The following is a 16,635-nucleotide window of genomic DNA, read 5'->3' as shown; positions in this document are numbered from 1 at the left end:
GAACATAGATACTCACAAATGAGTTAGTCTAAGTTTTAAAAGATAATAAAAGCTTCTATGATAAATAAGCTTTATATGACCTTTAGGGCTAAATCTGGCAGATCTTTTGCTTATGCCAAATAAGCCTTGCCCTCGAGTCCAAACAGCATAGAGATACAGTCCCTTCTTGTTAGGGGCTTTTATACCCATGGTCCCCTTCTGCTTTGAGCTGCAAACTGAGCTGATGGGAGGAATTCACTTGCAAGACTCTTCCTCAATTGTCCTTTGATATTTCACTCTAGCCCATCTGGCGCTGATGGGCCTTCTTGTCCAGCAGGATAGAACCCCTTCTGTGGGAGACCAGCATTTCGCTCACGAAAGCTTATGCTCAAATAAATTGGTTAGTCTCTAAGGTGCCACAAGTACTCCTTTTCTTTTTGCGAATACAGACTAACACGGCTGTTACTCTGAAACCTGACAATAAATAATGTTTCTCCTGTCTGGTAATTTGCACAGTTGCAAAGGCTTAGAATACAAAAGTTCAAATATTACCTTACAGTATGGGATACAGATGTTATATGTGAGATTAATGCAGCAGCTCACAAGCATTCAATAAAGTTTTTCAACACAAAACACATCCTTGTAATTCCAATACCTATTTTAACAATACTAACACCCTGATGAGCCAGACTGACTTCAGCTGTGTATTTGTCTGTGATCCATTGAGCCATGAAGACCATGGGCAAGAGTGTTCTCGCCCTCAGCAAAAAATGGCTTTCTCATACTGCCAGACCTGTCCATTTATTATGTGTGAGTGAGAGAGAACACGGAAGGGAGTGTTTGGAAGTAGAAGTAGGTGCTTTGCACAGCTGCACTGGCTGAAGTGTCTCCTGCATCCATCCCCTCCATGTTTATTATGCACCATCAATTTGGGGAGCTCCTCTGTGCTGCTGGAAGCCCCGGTTGGCCAGCATGCCAGCCAGACAGTGAAGGTATTTGGAGCCGGTGTCTGGAGGCACTGGGTCTGAGCGCATAAGTGAGCAATGGCTGTAGGTAAATGGTTTAATTGAGATGTTTGCCAGCTAACAGCTGCTAATGCTCCTTGTTCTTAGCTTGCTCCAGATGATGCATGGCGCTGCCCCCATTGCAAGCAGCTGCAGCAGGGGAGTATTACACTGAGCCTATGGACTTTACCTGATGTTCTCATCATACATCTAAAGAGGTTTAGACAGGTAAGAAACAGGTGCATGAAGTGGGAGACTCCAAAAGGAACACTGAAAAATGGGCTTTCAAACTACTGACCCTCTGAAGCTAGGCAGTTGATTAGCCCTTTGCCTTTCGGCTGCATTGCAATGGAATACTGTCCCCAAGTGGCCAATTGTGCTCACTAGAAGTATGAATATCCTAGATGGGCTTGTATTGACACCTGGAGTTGTGGTTCTTGTGCAAACCAAACACAACTGACACTGCGGTTCAAAGCCGCATTTACTGCGCACCAGAACATGTCGGCATTGCCTGCCATCCTGTGCGTTCTTCTGTCTGCCATAACCGCTTTTGGCTTTGGAACTTTGCTCTAGTTTCTCTTGCTGCTGTGTTGGTGGCTCAGTAGCCTCTGGAGAGAGGAGCTGCAGAGAGAAGTCCCTTACGGTGTGACTGTGCTTCTGCATCATGCATTCCTCTTCTCAAGCTCTGGATCCTCCCTGCCATTGTAACACACATTTCCTTTTAAACAGGAAGGAGACCGAAGAATGAAACTTCAAAACATGGTCAAGTTCCCTCTGACCGGCTTGGATATGACCCCTCACGTCGTCAAACGTAGTCAGAGTAGCTGGAGTCTGCCGTCTCATTGGTCCCCATGGAGACGACCCTACGGACTTGGAAGGGATCCCGAGGACTATGTCTATGACCTGTATGCTGTGTGCAATCACCACGGCACTATGCAAGGAGGGCACTATACAGGCAAGTGCTCTGCAGCTTTAGACTGATGCACTTTCCAGGGTGGATCTCTGTAGCCTCACTGATATGCCGCCTTCCCAAACGTGCAGGAATCTAGCTTGGCCCCCCTGAGCCTGCTAATAAGGGGCCACTTAGTGTCCAATTTTATAGGGTGTGTTTTTATGGCCTTTTGTGACCTGCTTACAGGGAACTGGAACAATGCCCTGTAGGCCCAAACTCCCTTCACACGTCCTACCAAACAGCCTGTGCACAGCTTCTTCTAGTGCCAGTAATTCTAGAAACACAGTAAAACAGCGGACTCCAACTCTAGGTGCTTGGAGAACATGATGATGAGGGCTGCTGGGTAGGTACTTAGAGCCCTGTTTGACTCTGACAGGAGTTTGCCTGAGTCTGGAGTGCCAATAGGGTTTTAGAAATGAGCTGCACATTAGATGAAACTACAATCAAATCTGACAAAAATTAGTTTCTCCCAGTCATCCTAACTGCTTTTCTTGCAGATAAAAATGCTAACAAGCCATAATCCTTAGAATGGACGATCAAGTTAACCCTCCTTACATCTTACAAAATGCTGTTCAGTGCTCGCCTGCCACCAGAGCTTGTGTTGTATATGTGATGTGGTGATGCTTCAGCTATGTGTGTGCATATCCCAGCAGATCCCTACTTGCGTGGCCTTATGTAGCTCTAAGGAACAGCTGGCGAGAGACAGGAATTTAACACCTTTCAATGTCTGTGCTTGTGCACTCCCAGCCCAGTGATGAGACACATGCCATTCCTTCCGTGTGTGTTCTCTGGATGGTATAGTCCTGCATCGTTCTGAATAGGTTCAGTTAAGAGACAAAATACAGCAACAGAGGCAAAATGCCACAAACAAACAATAAAACAAATAGAGCTGCCCCAAAGCAGGGGTCCCTTCTCTGGACAGCATGGGGCAACTGTAGGCACCGGCATGTGGGCAATGCACATCTCTGGTGTCTTCAGCAAGTTTCCTGCTGGCCATTCAGAGTATGGGTAGCCAGGATAATAAATCTGTGATCCATCCTTCTCCACTTTGTCTAACTGAGCTTGTGGTAGCGGAAGAGATTGCTTGCAGTTTGTCATACAGTGGATTTGGCTGCTGGGTTGGCAGGAATGAAGTGAATGGTGCCTGGTGCTGTGAGGTCTCTAACGCACTCTTCTGTCTCACAGCATATTGTAAGAACTCTGTAGATGGCTTGTGGTACTGCTTCGATGATACTGATGTGCTGCAGCTGGCAGAAAATGAAGTCTGCAAGCAGACCGCTTATATCCTCTTCTACCAGAGGCGCACGACGATCCCATCGTGGTCAGCTAACAGCTCTGTGGCAGGTAAAGCTGTGCTGGCTTGGTCAAGGAACTTACCTGGTCTTTCCTTATAGAACTGAAGGAAGGGCTTTAGCTTAGTGATCAGATCAGCCTTGTGTCTCACTCCTCGTCAGCCCCTGCTGCACAGGGCTGCTGTGGGAGTGGTCAGGGAGCTGGCGTAGCTCACTAGCTGTGCCGCTAGCCCTTGTGGCTGCCCGTTCTTAGTGACGATTTCAGCTTGTGCTGACCAGGCAGGAATAGAGACGGCTCCCAAAGAGCTTACAGCCCAAGCTCTGGCCGTCCTAGAGCATTGGCCTGAGTTTGCTCCCACTGAGGCCTCTTCTAGACGCTGGGAAATTCTTCCGCGGCTGCTCTTGCACTGGCTCTGTTCTCTGGGGGACCCGCTCCTGTAGCTAATGCACAGGCACTTGTACCCCAGAGATAAAAACGCTGCGGGCCAGATTGCACTGGCACGGCCGGACTCTGGTCTCCTCGGTGCAGAGGGAACCGTAACCAACCCGGCTAGTGTCCGTGCCCAGGGAGCTTCCAGTTCAGTTACTGCGCTCAGCTTTGTCCCTTCACCCTGCCAGAGGCACGGGGCTTCCTTCCTGGATCCAGTTCAGCTCTGTTTTTTATCTGGGGCACGCTGATCTTGTGTATACAGGGCTTTGGTCAGTCCCCTTTTGATAGGAGGCCAGTCCACGTGGACAGCTCCATGTGTCCCTGGGGCAGCTCCACCTGCATGTTCCCCAGGCATGCTCTCCCTGCTCTAGGCTGGCTGCTTAGCCTCTTCCCAGAATGCACTCCTACAAACAAACTACTTCTAAGTGTGTGCACACCGTGCGTCAGGTGCCCTGTACCCAGGTTTCATCACCAGATTTGGGCTGCTGGTTGGATCGATAGCTTCCCTGGCCCAGGCCAGGTACCGATGGGGAGTGCGACATGACTGTTGATCCCTGGCCACAAACTGAAGGGTTGTTCGTAACTGGTTGAAGTGGCTGTGCCTGGTTACAAAATCATGGGTAAGATGTGATATGGGCAGGGCCTTAAAGAAATCTCAGGAGACTTAATAGCCACAAAGGGAGGCTGATTTTTTTTTCTCCCCTCCTTCCCACAAAAGGAAGAAAAATCTCCTCCAGGGAAATGGTACGTGTGCACGCACTGGGGTGGGGCAGGGTTAGAGGGGGATATCACCTCCGAAGGGCTGCGAGTTGAAGAATATAGTAAGGGGAAAGTTGAATATGAAGGGGAGAAAGCGAAGGGGAAAGAGTAAATAGGTGAGTCTTGGAGCCCATTTTGATTTGGATGTTTGTATATGTAGCAGCCAGTCAGATTGCCGGAGCATTATTCTTCAATTAAAATGGTTTTTTTTTTTTTTTTTTTTTTTTTAAAGCTAACCAGTCTGAAGTTAGTTTGTTCATCCAATTACAATGATATGGTATAAATATAACCTGGTCTGTGATTGGTAGAATCTCACTTAATTCACTAAGTCAACCAAATGCAGCCAGTCAGTCAACTGAAGGGAGTGACCCCATCCATGGTGGGGTCGGATAGAAGCGAAGGCACAGGGGTGCTGGGACAGGGTCAGGATCACTGCCGTGGGTCTGAGTGGCAGCCTGGGCTGCATTCGGCTCTAGTGGCTCTCTTGCTGCAGTTCACATGCTGCTGGAGGAAGAGTTTCTCTTTATGGGCCAAACCATGGGACGTGAATGTGGATTTATTGCTTCAGCTAGTCAGAACATTGCAGTCATGTAGGCACAGCGCTGGTTTCTGGGGGTTAGAGTTGAATCCTAATGGTAGGAATGTAATTTGGTTGTGATCAATCAGTGCCTTGGTGGGGGGGTGTGATCTGTAATTGGCCACATGCTGCTGGTCTGATCTCAGTGCCCTGACCCCTCTGCAGGCTCTACAAGCTCTTCTCTGTGTGAACACTGGGTGAGCCGGCTTCCTGGCAGCAGACAGCCCAGCATCGCCTCAGCAGCTTCTTCACGACGCACGTCTCTGGCCTCGCTTTCGGAATCAGTTGAGCTGACTGGTGAACGGAGTGAAGATGATGGTGAGCGTTCCGGCACACAGTGTGGGCAGGGGGTTATAAAATCAAAACCGGTCTGTGGATCCAGTGTTTCCTCTCAATACGGACTCTCTCCTCGGATAGCAGCAGAACGCACACAGCCCTGGGCGTGGGCTCCCTAAGCTGAGCAGGGTGAGCTCGGGAGGCAGGCAGGCAGGCAGTGTCCCCAGCCTCTGGGAGCAACAGACAGTGGATCAAGGAGTGCTAGGAGACTGAGTGGCACTGATGGGCTGCCCTTTTTGGGAGTGTGGGAACCAGCATAGGGGGCCTTTTAGAGGAAGAAAATGTAAGGGGGAAACCACAGCGTGTGCCCAGCCCCTCTAGAAAACGTTTTTTGTTTTTTTGAGAATTAAGTTCTTCCATGTTTGTAGGGAGCAATATCAGGCTACACTCCACGTGAGTTTAGTGTAGAGCAGGGGTTTTCAAACTTCATCGCACCACAACCCTCTTCTGAAAACAAAATTCCTACATGGCCCCAGGAGGCGGGCTTAAGCCTGAGCCCACTCGAGCTCTGCTGTCCTGGGGGTGCCAAAGCCAAAGACCAAGGGCTTCAGCCCCAGGCAGGGTCCTGTAACCTGAGCCCCACCGCCCAGGGCTAAAGCCTCAGGTTTCAGCTTCGGCCCCGGGTGGTGGGGCTTGGGCTTCGGCCCTGAGGCCCAGCAAGTCTAAGCCAGCCGTGGCAACCCCATTAAAATGGGGTCATTACCCACTTTGGGGTCCTGACCCACAGTATGAGAACTGCTGGTGTCGTGTTGCCATGCTCAAAGCACGCATGGGGTGCGATCTTCTCATTTCCCCAGGAAAGAGAATGCTAGCAGATTCACCTTTACAAATACCCCAATAGCTGCTGGCTGCACCCTGCTTCTCCAGGATTTCTCTATGTGCTGCTGGCTTAGCTTTCTGAGTTACAAAAGTAAGTGTTGCTCTCTTCCCCTGCAGGGGGGTTCTCAACTCGACCCTTTGTAAGAAGTGTTCAGCGTCAGAGCTTGTCTTCTAGATCCTCTGTCACCAGCCCTCTGGCAGTAAATGAAAATGGCGTCCGGCCATCCTGGTCGCTGTCTGCAAAGCTGCAGATGCGCTCCAACTCTCCTTCACGCTTCCCTGGAGACTCCCCTGTGCGCGCTTCTGCCTCGACACTGGAGAAGATCGGGGAGGCTGCTGATGATAAAGTGTCCACCTCCTGCTTTGGCAGCCTAAGGAATCTCTCCAGCAGTTACCCAGAATCAAGCGACAGCAGCAGGAGGCAAGAACATAGGACTGTGGGCAGAGCCCCTCTGGCTGTCATGGAAGGGTTATTCAGAGAGGAATCTACTGCAAGGAAATCGAATTCTGCTTTCATGGACCCGTATGGGAAAAGCTCGGTGCAAGCAGACAGGAGCCATCTGGCTCTGGACCCTTTTGATAACAACAATCAAATTGCTTTTGTGGATCAGAGTGACTCTGTAGAGAGCTCTCCAGTCAAAGAGGTGAAAGCCCCCAGTGGGACAGGGCTGCTCTCCGAGAAGGCAGATGGCACCCTGAAGAAAGCTCCCAGCTCCAAAGGCATTTCTGAGCCAGATAAAAGTTTGAGGAAAGGAAGGACAGTCTTGTCTAGCCAAGAATCCCCAATTTCTCACCCTTCTTCTGCCTCTGCCCCTCCTTTAAAGACCTCTCAGAAGATTTCCCGTTCCAGAAGCAAGACAGATTCTTCCAGGACTAGTGGGCGACATGCATCTCCTGCTTCCGGCCAGGCTAGAAAGGAATCTGGTGCCAAATTCCAGGAAACTGCTTTGTCATGGGCTCAACAGAAACACAAGTCAGTTTCTTCCCCATCCTCCACAGCTGCCAAGAAAACTACTTCGGGCTCAGTGACACGGGGGCCCTCTGCTGGGAAGAGCAGGACTTCAGACCGAAGCCTCAGCAGGGAGGGCTCCAAGGTAAGCCTTGGTTCGGATAAGACCAGTGTCAATTCTAGCTCAAGAACTAGCTCTCCTCGGATAAGCCAGCCTAGAAGCGAGAGCAGAGCAATGGACAGCAAGCATGTGCGGAGCTCCTCTATGGCCAGCCTGAGGTCCCCAAGCATCAGTATGCGTTCAGGTTTAAAGAGGGACAGTAAGTCGGAAGATAAAGGGCTGTCTTTCTTCAAATCAGCCCTGAGGCAGAAGGAGACCCGACGGTCAGCTGATCTGGGGAAGACGACAATGCTTTCAAAAAAGACTGCAGGTGGCTCCTCCAAGCCAGGCAGTAAAAATGTGGCAGAAGACAAGTCAGAGAAGAGCAGCCTCCCACCATCCTCTCATGCAAACACCAAGGTTGCTGTGAAAGCGAAGCTTGTCCCAAAAGATGCCACATCCAGCAAACATTCTCTGCTGTCCAGCCGCAAATCCAAGTCTTCCCAGCTAGACCCCGGAGCGCAGTCTCCTTCCAGTGACAAACAGGCTGCTGACAAGTCATTGAAAAAGTTACCTTCCAGCATGCACATGTCTGCACGGCCTTCTCCGAAACCTCAGTGAGATGCTGCAATCCAGGTGTTTTTCTTTCTCCTGCTGAGAGCTAATTTATGCTGAGTTCTTGTTGTTTCTTTGTTTATGTGCCTAATGTGTGTTTGAGGAGAACTTAACTGCAAATTGGTAAAGCGCCTTTTGATTCTGCCATCAAACCAAATAGCCACAGCTGGCCAGCATTGATACCAAGTGAAGTCCAGCTGGAGTCATAGAATATAAACACAACTGTCCCATAGCACTTGTACAGTCTCTTTATAGAAAAATGCAACAACTTTCTTCAGACACCAGGTTTGAAACCTGTGACTCCATTATACTGTAACTAGCGTGCTTTATAGAACTGTGAACTAATATTCCATTGGTTTTAGTCTAAGCAGGCTCCGTCTGTGTTGATGTGTGGCCTGGTTCTTGGCTGCAGAAGATGCTAAGGGAACTGTGAAAAGAGAGACTGCTGCTTCTTTGTGCTCTCCCCAGTCCCCCATTTTTGAAGCTTTTTAAAGGGCAATATCTCAACACTAATGTTGTTTCTCAGGTATATACTCAGCCAGTATAGGAGGGTTAGCATTAGTGACCGGACAGATCCAAAAGGTACTCCCATGTATGTGTGTGCAGAACAGGGTTCATATTTTCATTCCAACAGGCTTAATTTTTTGTTGTTGCATATCTGGAGACTCCACTGTCTGCTCTAGCTTCCTTCTTCCTTTGAAGTGTTACCTAAGCAACAGAGAAAATGACTAGTCAGTTGCCAGCCATTAGCTGTGAAATGTCCATGGTGAAAGATTATTACAATGCCTAGAAAGACAGCTGGAATTCTGAGTCTTGAATAATAGTGAAGCTGGTAGGACCCTTATCGTTAAACCCCTGAGAAGCATTTTCTCACACACATGCTCAGATGCTTCATTGTAGTGGCATCTCTATCTGCTGGAGAAGTGAATAGATAACCACATGTTCTCTGCTGCCTTTTTGCATTTTCCGAGTGTGTTACAACGCATCTCTGTGTGGCCAGGCCACAATGCTGCGGGGTTGTATTTGGACTAATAGTGTAGTCCCACATTCTTCTCTTCATTCTACGTTTCTAATGCTTGCTGATGAGTCCAGCTGCAACAATGTCTTACAAGTCTGGTTTCTTGTCCTTTGGGAAATTCTGTCAGGGTTAAAACCCTACATCGGCAACATCTTTGCACACACTTTCTCTTTGAAAGGTGGCTTCTCTTCCCTCAAGTCCTTTGACACACATGTGGCATTGTCTTTTTTTATTTCATGAGATGATGATGATGAATTGCATTCTCATTTTAAGAAAACAACAAACTGTCCTTCATGTATGGAATTGTGTTTTGTGATAAGTGGTGTATAATAGCCAGGTTGTACTGTGTGCACAAATCATCTCCAGTTTACATTATTATGTACATTAATTCTTTGCCTGTCACATGAACACTTCTGGCTCTGTGAGCTTAGTGTGTGGACAGACGTATTTATTAACCTTTCCTGCTCAGTATTACAGTAACAAATGACCCTGGAACAAATAGTTATTGTTAAATATCCAGTTCAATCTCTTCTCTTGAACCTCTTGGGCAAGTTGCTCACAGGTCACTGATTGTGGCTGCTCTTTGATCACTTACACTTAGTTCATCTGCAACAAGCTGTTGAGAAATTTACTTTCAGGGTAGCTTCATCTTGGTAATACACAAGACTTGCGTATACGGCCTCATACGTGATTGTGCATACCACAAAGCTCTGTGTAACCTGTGAATACGAACCCATGTGCAGTGTAACCCACACCATCCAGTCCAGACCATGTGCTCTGCAGGACAAGCATTCTTGATACCCAGAAGCAGCGCTCTAGCCTGTAACACTTCTCTGTACTCTACCTGACTTTCCATGTCATGGATTATGTTTTAAAAGCCAAACATGGCCATAGAGTCCATTCATTCCTGTTCCTATAGCACACTTAATGGAGCAAAAAGGGGGAGAGAAGCATGGAAAATTTATTTTAATTTGTGAAGCTGGATTGTTTTGTTTCTTGTACCCTGTTTCCTAAACAGGCAGGAGTTACTGGGCATATTCCTCTAGTCGTAAATTTCTACCTAAAATTTCTGATATTGAAGCATTAGTTTAAGGCTTTGTCGTCTTGAGAGCGCAAACCATGTTAGCTCCTTTGTTGCGACAGCTCTTCTAGCAGAAACACCTTTCCAGTAGGCAGTGCTAACATGGTCCGACATCTCACTATAGGCTGGGCCTAGTTTGATGCACTTTCTAGTGAGGTGGCATTGTGCAAAGTGACCTTATGGAATAGCTTTTCCCCTCTTGTGCACTCATTCATTGTGCAAGTCCTGTATTACGTACAGCTGACAGTGGATTTAGGGGTTCCAAGTGGTAGCTTTACTGCTTGTGTTCACTGCCTTATTGAAGCAAATTTGCAGCAGCGTCTTGAGACTGACTGTGCTGTAGACCAGTGCTAACCCAGTGCGCCAGCACCATGTGGTGAGTCTGCTCTACAGACAGAAGCTGCAGCGCCAAAATGGGAACAAGAAGTTTATTGTTGCCAAATATTCTAATAGTTAAGATCAAAAACAGCCAAACTGCCCCGTTCTGGTAGGTAACTCCCATCTTTCTCTGGGGTCTGCGAATAATCCCTCTTGGGAATTCCTACTAGCTCCAAAATCCTCTCCTCTTCTGCAAACTGTCCAATGCGAGTTGGTATCTGCGACTTTGAAAACAGGACCTATGATACACAGGACACTTACGTCTGGTCAATCCCGCCCATCTGAAGTTTTTAGAATATTGCCCTCTTCCCATTAATTTTCATCTCTAGGGAAGAGTATAATAACGAAATCTCTCAGAGTGAGTGACATGCTGTTCTCCTGTGGCAGACTGCCTGCACTTCATATCTATTTTTGCTGCAGTATATTTTTGACTAGGCAGGCTGAGCCATACAGCAAATCACTTCGGTTTATATAGGGCGGTGGTTTTCTGTTGCTGGTCTCATAAAGTGCACAACTTTGGGCAAAGTGAGTAAAATATGATGGCCATGACTCTTACCAGTAACTAGAACTGGAGCTGTATCTTTATGGGCAGATGAAACCCGAACACAAAACTGTCTGGAAAGTGTGATGGTCGTTCGCTGCTTTTCTCTGCATCCTCTGCCCTTGGGTTCTGTTGATATCAAATAGAATGTGAAATTCTGGGGATATGTGATGCTTGACCAGAAAAGAACCACCTTGAATATGAATCTAAGCCAAGCATCTGTCCTGCTAGCCCTAATTGAACCAGTTATGGGGAGTAGATTTTTCTAGGGCCATCTGCATGATTTTGGAGGCTTCCCACTGAGGAGATGATTTGGGGAGGAGGGACATCTCAATCTCTTTCCCTCACTTCCCCATCAATCCACTTTTTCTCCTTCCTGCAAGATGAGAGGAAGGGGAAGCAGTTGGTGTGTGCTGTTGTCCAACACAACAGAGCAATCCTAAATTAGGGGTAACCCCAGTACGGGGTCCCTTTGGCTGTGAGTTTTGCAAGTCCTAAAAGCCAGGTCTGGCAGGGGTTTATGTCTTAGTCCTTTAAAGGTCTTGGACTGCCCTGAAGCAGTTACCTGTACCTGGTTTACAGTAACTTAATTTAGCTTTGGCTCCCAGAGCAGCTCATACCTAATGTGGAGGAGATGCAACCTGGGGAGATGGCAGGACCCAGGATGCCATTCTGATCTCATGGGTTTGTATGCTGGGTCCTGGAGTCTTCATGCCTGCAGCTCTGAATTAAAGACAAGTGGCTGTAATCCTGCTCCATTTTATTAGTCAGGTGCAGCCTTTGGGCCTTTGTTGAATTGCCAGTGTAGCCTTTAGTGGGGTCGAGTCTGGTCTCCAGCTTGTTTAGCTCACAGGTGAGAATCCTGTAAGATCAGAGACTGGTAAACTGGAAGAGAAAGTTACTAGATGTGAGAGTTCTTTGCGTAGGGAATTCCAGTGTTAGCTCTGTCTTTGAACTTCCAGCAGAGCCACACAATCTTCAGAGGAGACGGGAGAGAGTTAGTCATCTTGAAGGGCTTAATAGATGGTTATAACCATCTCTGGGTGGGCCTGGTGTGAATGAATTTATTTCTTAAATTGTGGAGATTCAAATGTCTCTAGTTACTCGCTTGTAATCCGGATGTCTTGCCTTCTGATTGCGGAAGAGCTGAGCCTTCATTCCGTAGCTAGATTCTTCCTAGAGCCATCTGAAGAAATTATTTTCACCCTTCTGGGCAAGGTTTTATGGGTAGTATTTAGTAGTATGTTAACTATAAGTACATTTTAAATGAAGTGTATTTATAGAGGCACCTTGTACTTTGTGTTACTTGCATTTGATAGACAAACTGGTGCCTACAATTCTTTGTAAGTGTGATAGGTGGCTCACTTTGGATGGATGTACAAACTTTTAACTCTAAAACTCTACGCGATCTGTATGGCTAAGTCAAAAACCACGTGCTTTAGATAGAAAACTACCAGTTTAATTACAGTCCATTTGGCCCACTGCAAGTTCCCCAGTCTCTACACGCAGAGCTGTCTCCTTGTCACAACAGAAATTTGAGCATGACCAACTATTCTTCCTAAGAAATGAAGACCATTTTTGCATGGCAATTCTTGCTGTTTCCTGACTGCATGCACTTATTAACTATGCAAGCATTAAAGATAAACTAGAGATTGCACTGTCAGTATCACAAGCTACTAGGTAGACTTTGGGGCTCTGGTTTTGAGTCCCAGTGCAGCTGCATGTCAGCACAGAAAGTATCAAGCACCAGAGAGGAGCATGTATCTAGTTTCTTGCTTTATTTGCACATCTTTGATTCTCTTTCCTTTGCAGAATTTTGGATTACTGACAAGACTGCAGTGTAGAGTAAAGTCAGAAAGGAATCTGAAGTGTTGAAATGAGAACAAACTGTTTTTTTATAGATTTTGAACCGGAATAGCCTGACTCTGTTATGTTCTGTATGTAGCCTGCCACTTTCTATATGGTTTTAATGACCCATTCTGTACATCATGCTGTGAGACAAGGAGGTCACCCGTAGCAGTGTTGACAGTCTAAAAGAGCTTTTTTAGAATTTCAGTCTCTCAGGGAGTGGTTACCAGCCATTGGCATGTTGCCTACGTTGCCACAGCAGGCTTTGGTGACTGGGATCTTAGGTTCCTCCCTGAATGATAAGCTTTTGTCCTAGGCCCTGCTGTTCACTGGCTGTCTACAATCCATTGTGTACCCCAGGCTATGACCACCAAGCCTCAGTCCTGTGTGAGTGCAGACTCCATGGTTGGTAGAGCATGCACGGCCTAATGGGAGCATCATGGGGTTGGCTGAGGTCTTAGCATGGTACAGGTGCCCTAGGAGGTTGAGAACAGCTGGTCTAAGAGACTGTGCCCTCTTAATTCAAAGGTGGGTTTCAAGACTTCTTGAGGGATTAGGCATTTTTAGTACGGAAAACTGAAGAGCCACAATGAAATGTGTTTATAATTTTTCTGGAAAACTGAGTGTGACCCCGATAGGAGATATTCCCTCTTATACAGACATCTTTTCCATCGCCAACAATCCAGTCAGTCACTGGTCACATCTAGGACATCCTTACCACCTCCATTTCTTTGTGGCATCTGTTCCAGGACCCTTTTTTCTCAGCTCAACAGCAGTTATAAAGAACGTTTGTTTTGAAATGACATTCCAAATCATTTTACTGTAATCCTCTTTATCTTTGCTGTCATTTGCCTACGACTCTGAAATAATTTGGCAGTATCTCATGTTATCTGTGGAGGCAACTAAAATTTAGTTTTAATCTGTGGTGAGATGAAAGTACTACATGGTTTTCTTAATAAAAGCACCATAAAGCGTTTGTTACCACTGGGAGCTTTATTTTGCAGAACAAAGGTAAAATGAAGATTCCTACAGTATCTTTCTGGTTTTTCAAAGCTTAGCGGGGTTTTTTAAAAAGCCACTAACATCCAGTATACCTGCAAATAGTATTTAAATGGCACAGATTAAAACTAGGTGCAAACATACATTCTATTCCACTCTTAAGGTCCTGCAGCACAAACCCTTTTCAAGAAAGCTTGTGTTAGGATGCAGCATTTGTGGAATGCAATATGGAAATGTTTCTAGGTGCTATACAGCCTTGGGTAGTATTAAACACCAGGGGATATAGGCTACACATGGCTAGAACACTTGGCCTTCAGAGTATACAGGTTTGCTCACCAGCTGTGCCTCACCATTGGTTAAAATTGAATTTTAAGTCCCATTACAAATGCAGTTTCTCTTCTGGTCACCAAATTTCAGATTTTACACTGGAATATCTACAGTTCTAAAAGCTGCATGTCATATCACTGTACGCTGACACTGGGCAGTGGGGATCACCCTACCTTTGATACTCTTCTGTATTTTAATGTTTTTGAACTGTACAGTAATCTGGAAAGCAGGCTGTCTTTACTTGGGGTTGAACATTGTACCATAAAAACTTTTAAATTATTTGAGGACAAGTGCATGAGACTGTGATGCCTTTTATTATTTATTTGTATGTTTTATTATTCGAGGTGTATGCACTTTTAATATGCAGAATTTATATTTTTATGTTAAAAGATCATTTTCTTTCAGAAAGAAGAGTTTTGAATACAAGGAATTGGAATTAAGTGGAAAAAGTGGGAAAATGTAATAAAATACAATAAATTTATTACCATGCATCTTGGTTGTATGAGCTTTCTTCAGAGGTGAGGGGTTGGTGCCTGCTACCCAAGGCATGTGGTTCGGATTCACCCCATAAACCTGCCCCTTCTTCATATCTGCGATACTCCCTGTTTTTCCCTTTCTCCACTTCGCTCCACCTTGGCCACAGACTAACTTCTCCCTTTGGGGTCTCACTGCCATTTCTGGGTTGGCCTCCCTTCCTTGCTCAAACCCTTTCCTGAACCTGGTCTGACACCACATCTCTCCTGCCAGTTCTCTCCTTCAGGCCAGGCCCAGGGACACACATAAAGATGGCATTGTCATGCTGTGGCCACTCACCTCCAATCAGCCCCCTGGCTTCACCGGGCATTCCCTCGCCCTCCTCTGTTTGCATGCTACTGCCTGGACTTGTGAGCTCTAGAGTACAAGGACTATGTGGCTTTGAGTGCAGTGTGTCTAGTATACAGGTGGTATACAGAGCCTTTATACCTGACATGGCAGTTTAGTGACCGGGGGCAGGGTTGTCTCTTGTCCCTGTGAGCAAATAATAGGAGATAAGCCAGATCCAAAGGCACTTCTTACAGTTAGATGAGATTCTACGATGTTCAAATTACATGGTTCGTGTCTTGCTGGTAGGTAGCGTAGAATCTCCTTTGTGGCCGCTAGATGGCACAACCATCCTGTTAAACCCTGACAGGGAGGCAAGTTTCAGAAACTCATCTGGAGGCTCCTCAGGTCTGCAGACTCCGAGAGGAGTGAAATGTTTTGATGCCTTGGGCTCGGTGGGTTTATATACCACTGAGGCAGGATTTTCATGGAATTGGTTCTCCAAGGTGCAGCGCAGACCTAAAGGGAGCGAATGTCCATGATTCCGGTGTTGGCTCAGAGCCCCTTGTTGGATGCACGACAAATCCTACTTCACTGCCTCATGCCCAAGGCCCCTCTCCGCAAGGTCACTTCCTGCTCCGCTTGGAAAAGTGTCCGCGGCTAAACCAGGGCTTCACCCAGTCCCTCCCAGAAATCCACCCTCGTACTGCTCTGCGCAGCTCAGCTCTGCTTGGGCCTGGGATGCCGTGGTAGGTTGGTAAGGCGCTGCTGGGAACTTCAGGCAACCCAGGCCGCTCCCTGGCCCTGAATCACTTTGCCGTGTGCTCTTCAGCAAAGACAGAAAGATCCAGTGTGTCGTCTTCAATGTCAGTTCATCCTTGCACGGCGGGGGAGGCAGCCTGGGAAACCAGAGGGTTCCGTTGCTGCCCAGGGCAGTAGCGATCTAGAAGTTGAATTCCATCTCCTGACCAATGGTGGGTCGGAGAGCACTCTCAGTAAAAGGCACAACACTCTCATCTCTTCCTCAGAGGGCTGGGAAGCCTTCCACTCCAGGCCACCAAGGAGTCCTCCAGCAGAAGCGGGGAAGACCAGGCATGGTTCCTGTTTGCTAAGGTTAAGGAGAAGCAGACCCCCTGCCCCATCCCGCTTTTCTTTCAGGCCTCCTCTCTCTCGGACACTCAGGATGTTGGATGTTCTGGTTCGTGTGCTGCCGATGGCCGCTGCTATGTTGGACTGGAATCCCCTTGTGATGCCCTGAGGAGGGGAGATGACAAGCTGGCGCAAGCCTCATTTATCTTGGTGAGTGGTGGTCTGCGGGGAGCAGGCTAGCAGTCTGAATCGCTCTGATTCCTGTTTGGCTCCCTTGGGTGGATTCCTCCAGCCCTTCCCGTGTCTGCCATGCCCCCAGGCTGGCGTCTGGGGACGGTCCCCTTATGCAGGGTGCAGGCTCCTCTCAAGCAGCCTCACTGTCAGGCTCCCTAGTAAAATGGGAAGTCTTGGGCCTCTGCTTAGCAAAGGCAGCTGGTTCAATTCTCTGGCCATTTGCTTCTGCCTCTCCAGGAGGAACTGCAGAGTCCTACAGCTGCGATTCTCACGGGAGGGAGCTGGGAGGCTTCGCATTCAGGTCTTGTCTGACTCCTGCCTCTTGCTCCCATTTGCCTTTCGTTTTCATGCTGGTTTCGGCAGAACTCTCCTCAGATCTCTTGCACTGGAGCAGTTATTGAAATGCAACATGTAACTTCCCTGTGTACATTTCACTATTCGATTAGCCTTTTTTAATGGCCCCTTATTGAACTGAGGCTTAAACTGGGTAAGACTGATAGTAATAGA

The 16,635-nt window shown here is 47.3% G+C and overlaps 1 protein-coding gene across 2 annotated transcripts in view; it reads left to right on the top strand.

Annotated features, from left to right (window-relative positions):
* The window catches only part of USP31 (ubiquitin specific peptidase 31), a 60,461-nt gene extending 45,966 nt beyond the window's left edge, over window positions 1–14,495 (top strand). Inside the window, exons 12-16 of one of the 2 annotated variants that reach the window (XM_048866435.2) lie at window positions 1,092–1,211; window positions 1,713–1,938; window positions 3,121–3,279; window positions 5,159–5,311; window positions 6,266–14,495. In XM_048866435.2, coding sequence (XP_048722392.2) covers window positions 1,092–1,211; window positions 1,713–1,938; window positions 3,121–3,279; window positions 5,159–5,311; window positions 6,266–7,818 — 2,211 coding nt within the window. In that variant the 3' untranslated portion in view covers window positions 7,819–14,495. The remainder of the gene's footprint in view (window positions 1–1,091; window positions 1,212–1,712; window positions 1,939–3,120; window positions 3,280–5,158; window positions 5,312–6,265) is intronic. The other variant, XM_075133344.1, reaches the window with a different exon arrangement.
* Window positions 14,496–16,635: the final 2,140 nt, after the last annotated feature.

This window comes from Caretta caretta, chromosome 10 (genome assembly GCF_965140235.1).
Source record: "Caretta caretta isolate rCarCar2 chromosome 10, rCarCar1.hap1, whole genome shotgun sequence".
Lineage (NCBI taxonomy): Eukaryota > Metazoa > Chordata > Testudines > Cheloniidae > Caretta > Caretta caretta.
The sequence above is the reverse complement of the archived record's forward strand: the minus strand, read 5'-3'. Positions and strand labels throughout refer to the sequence as shown.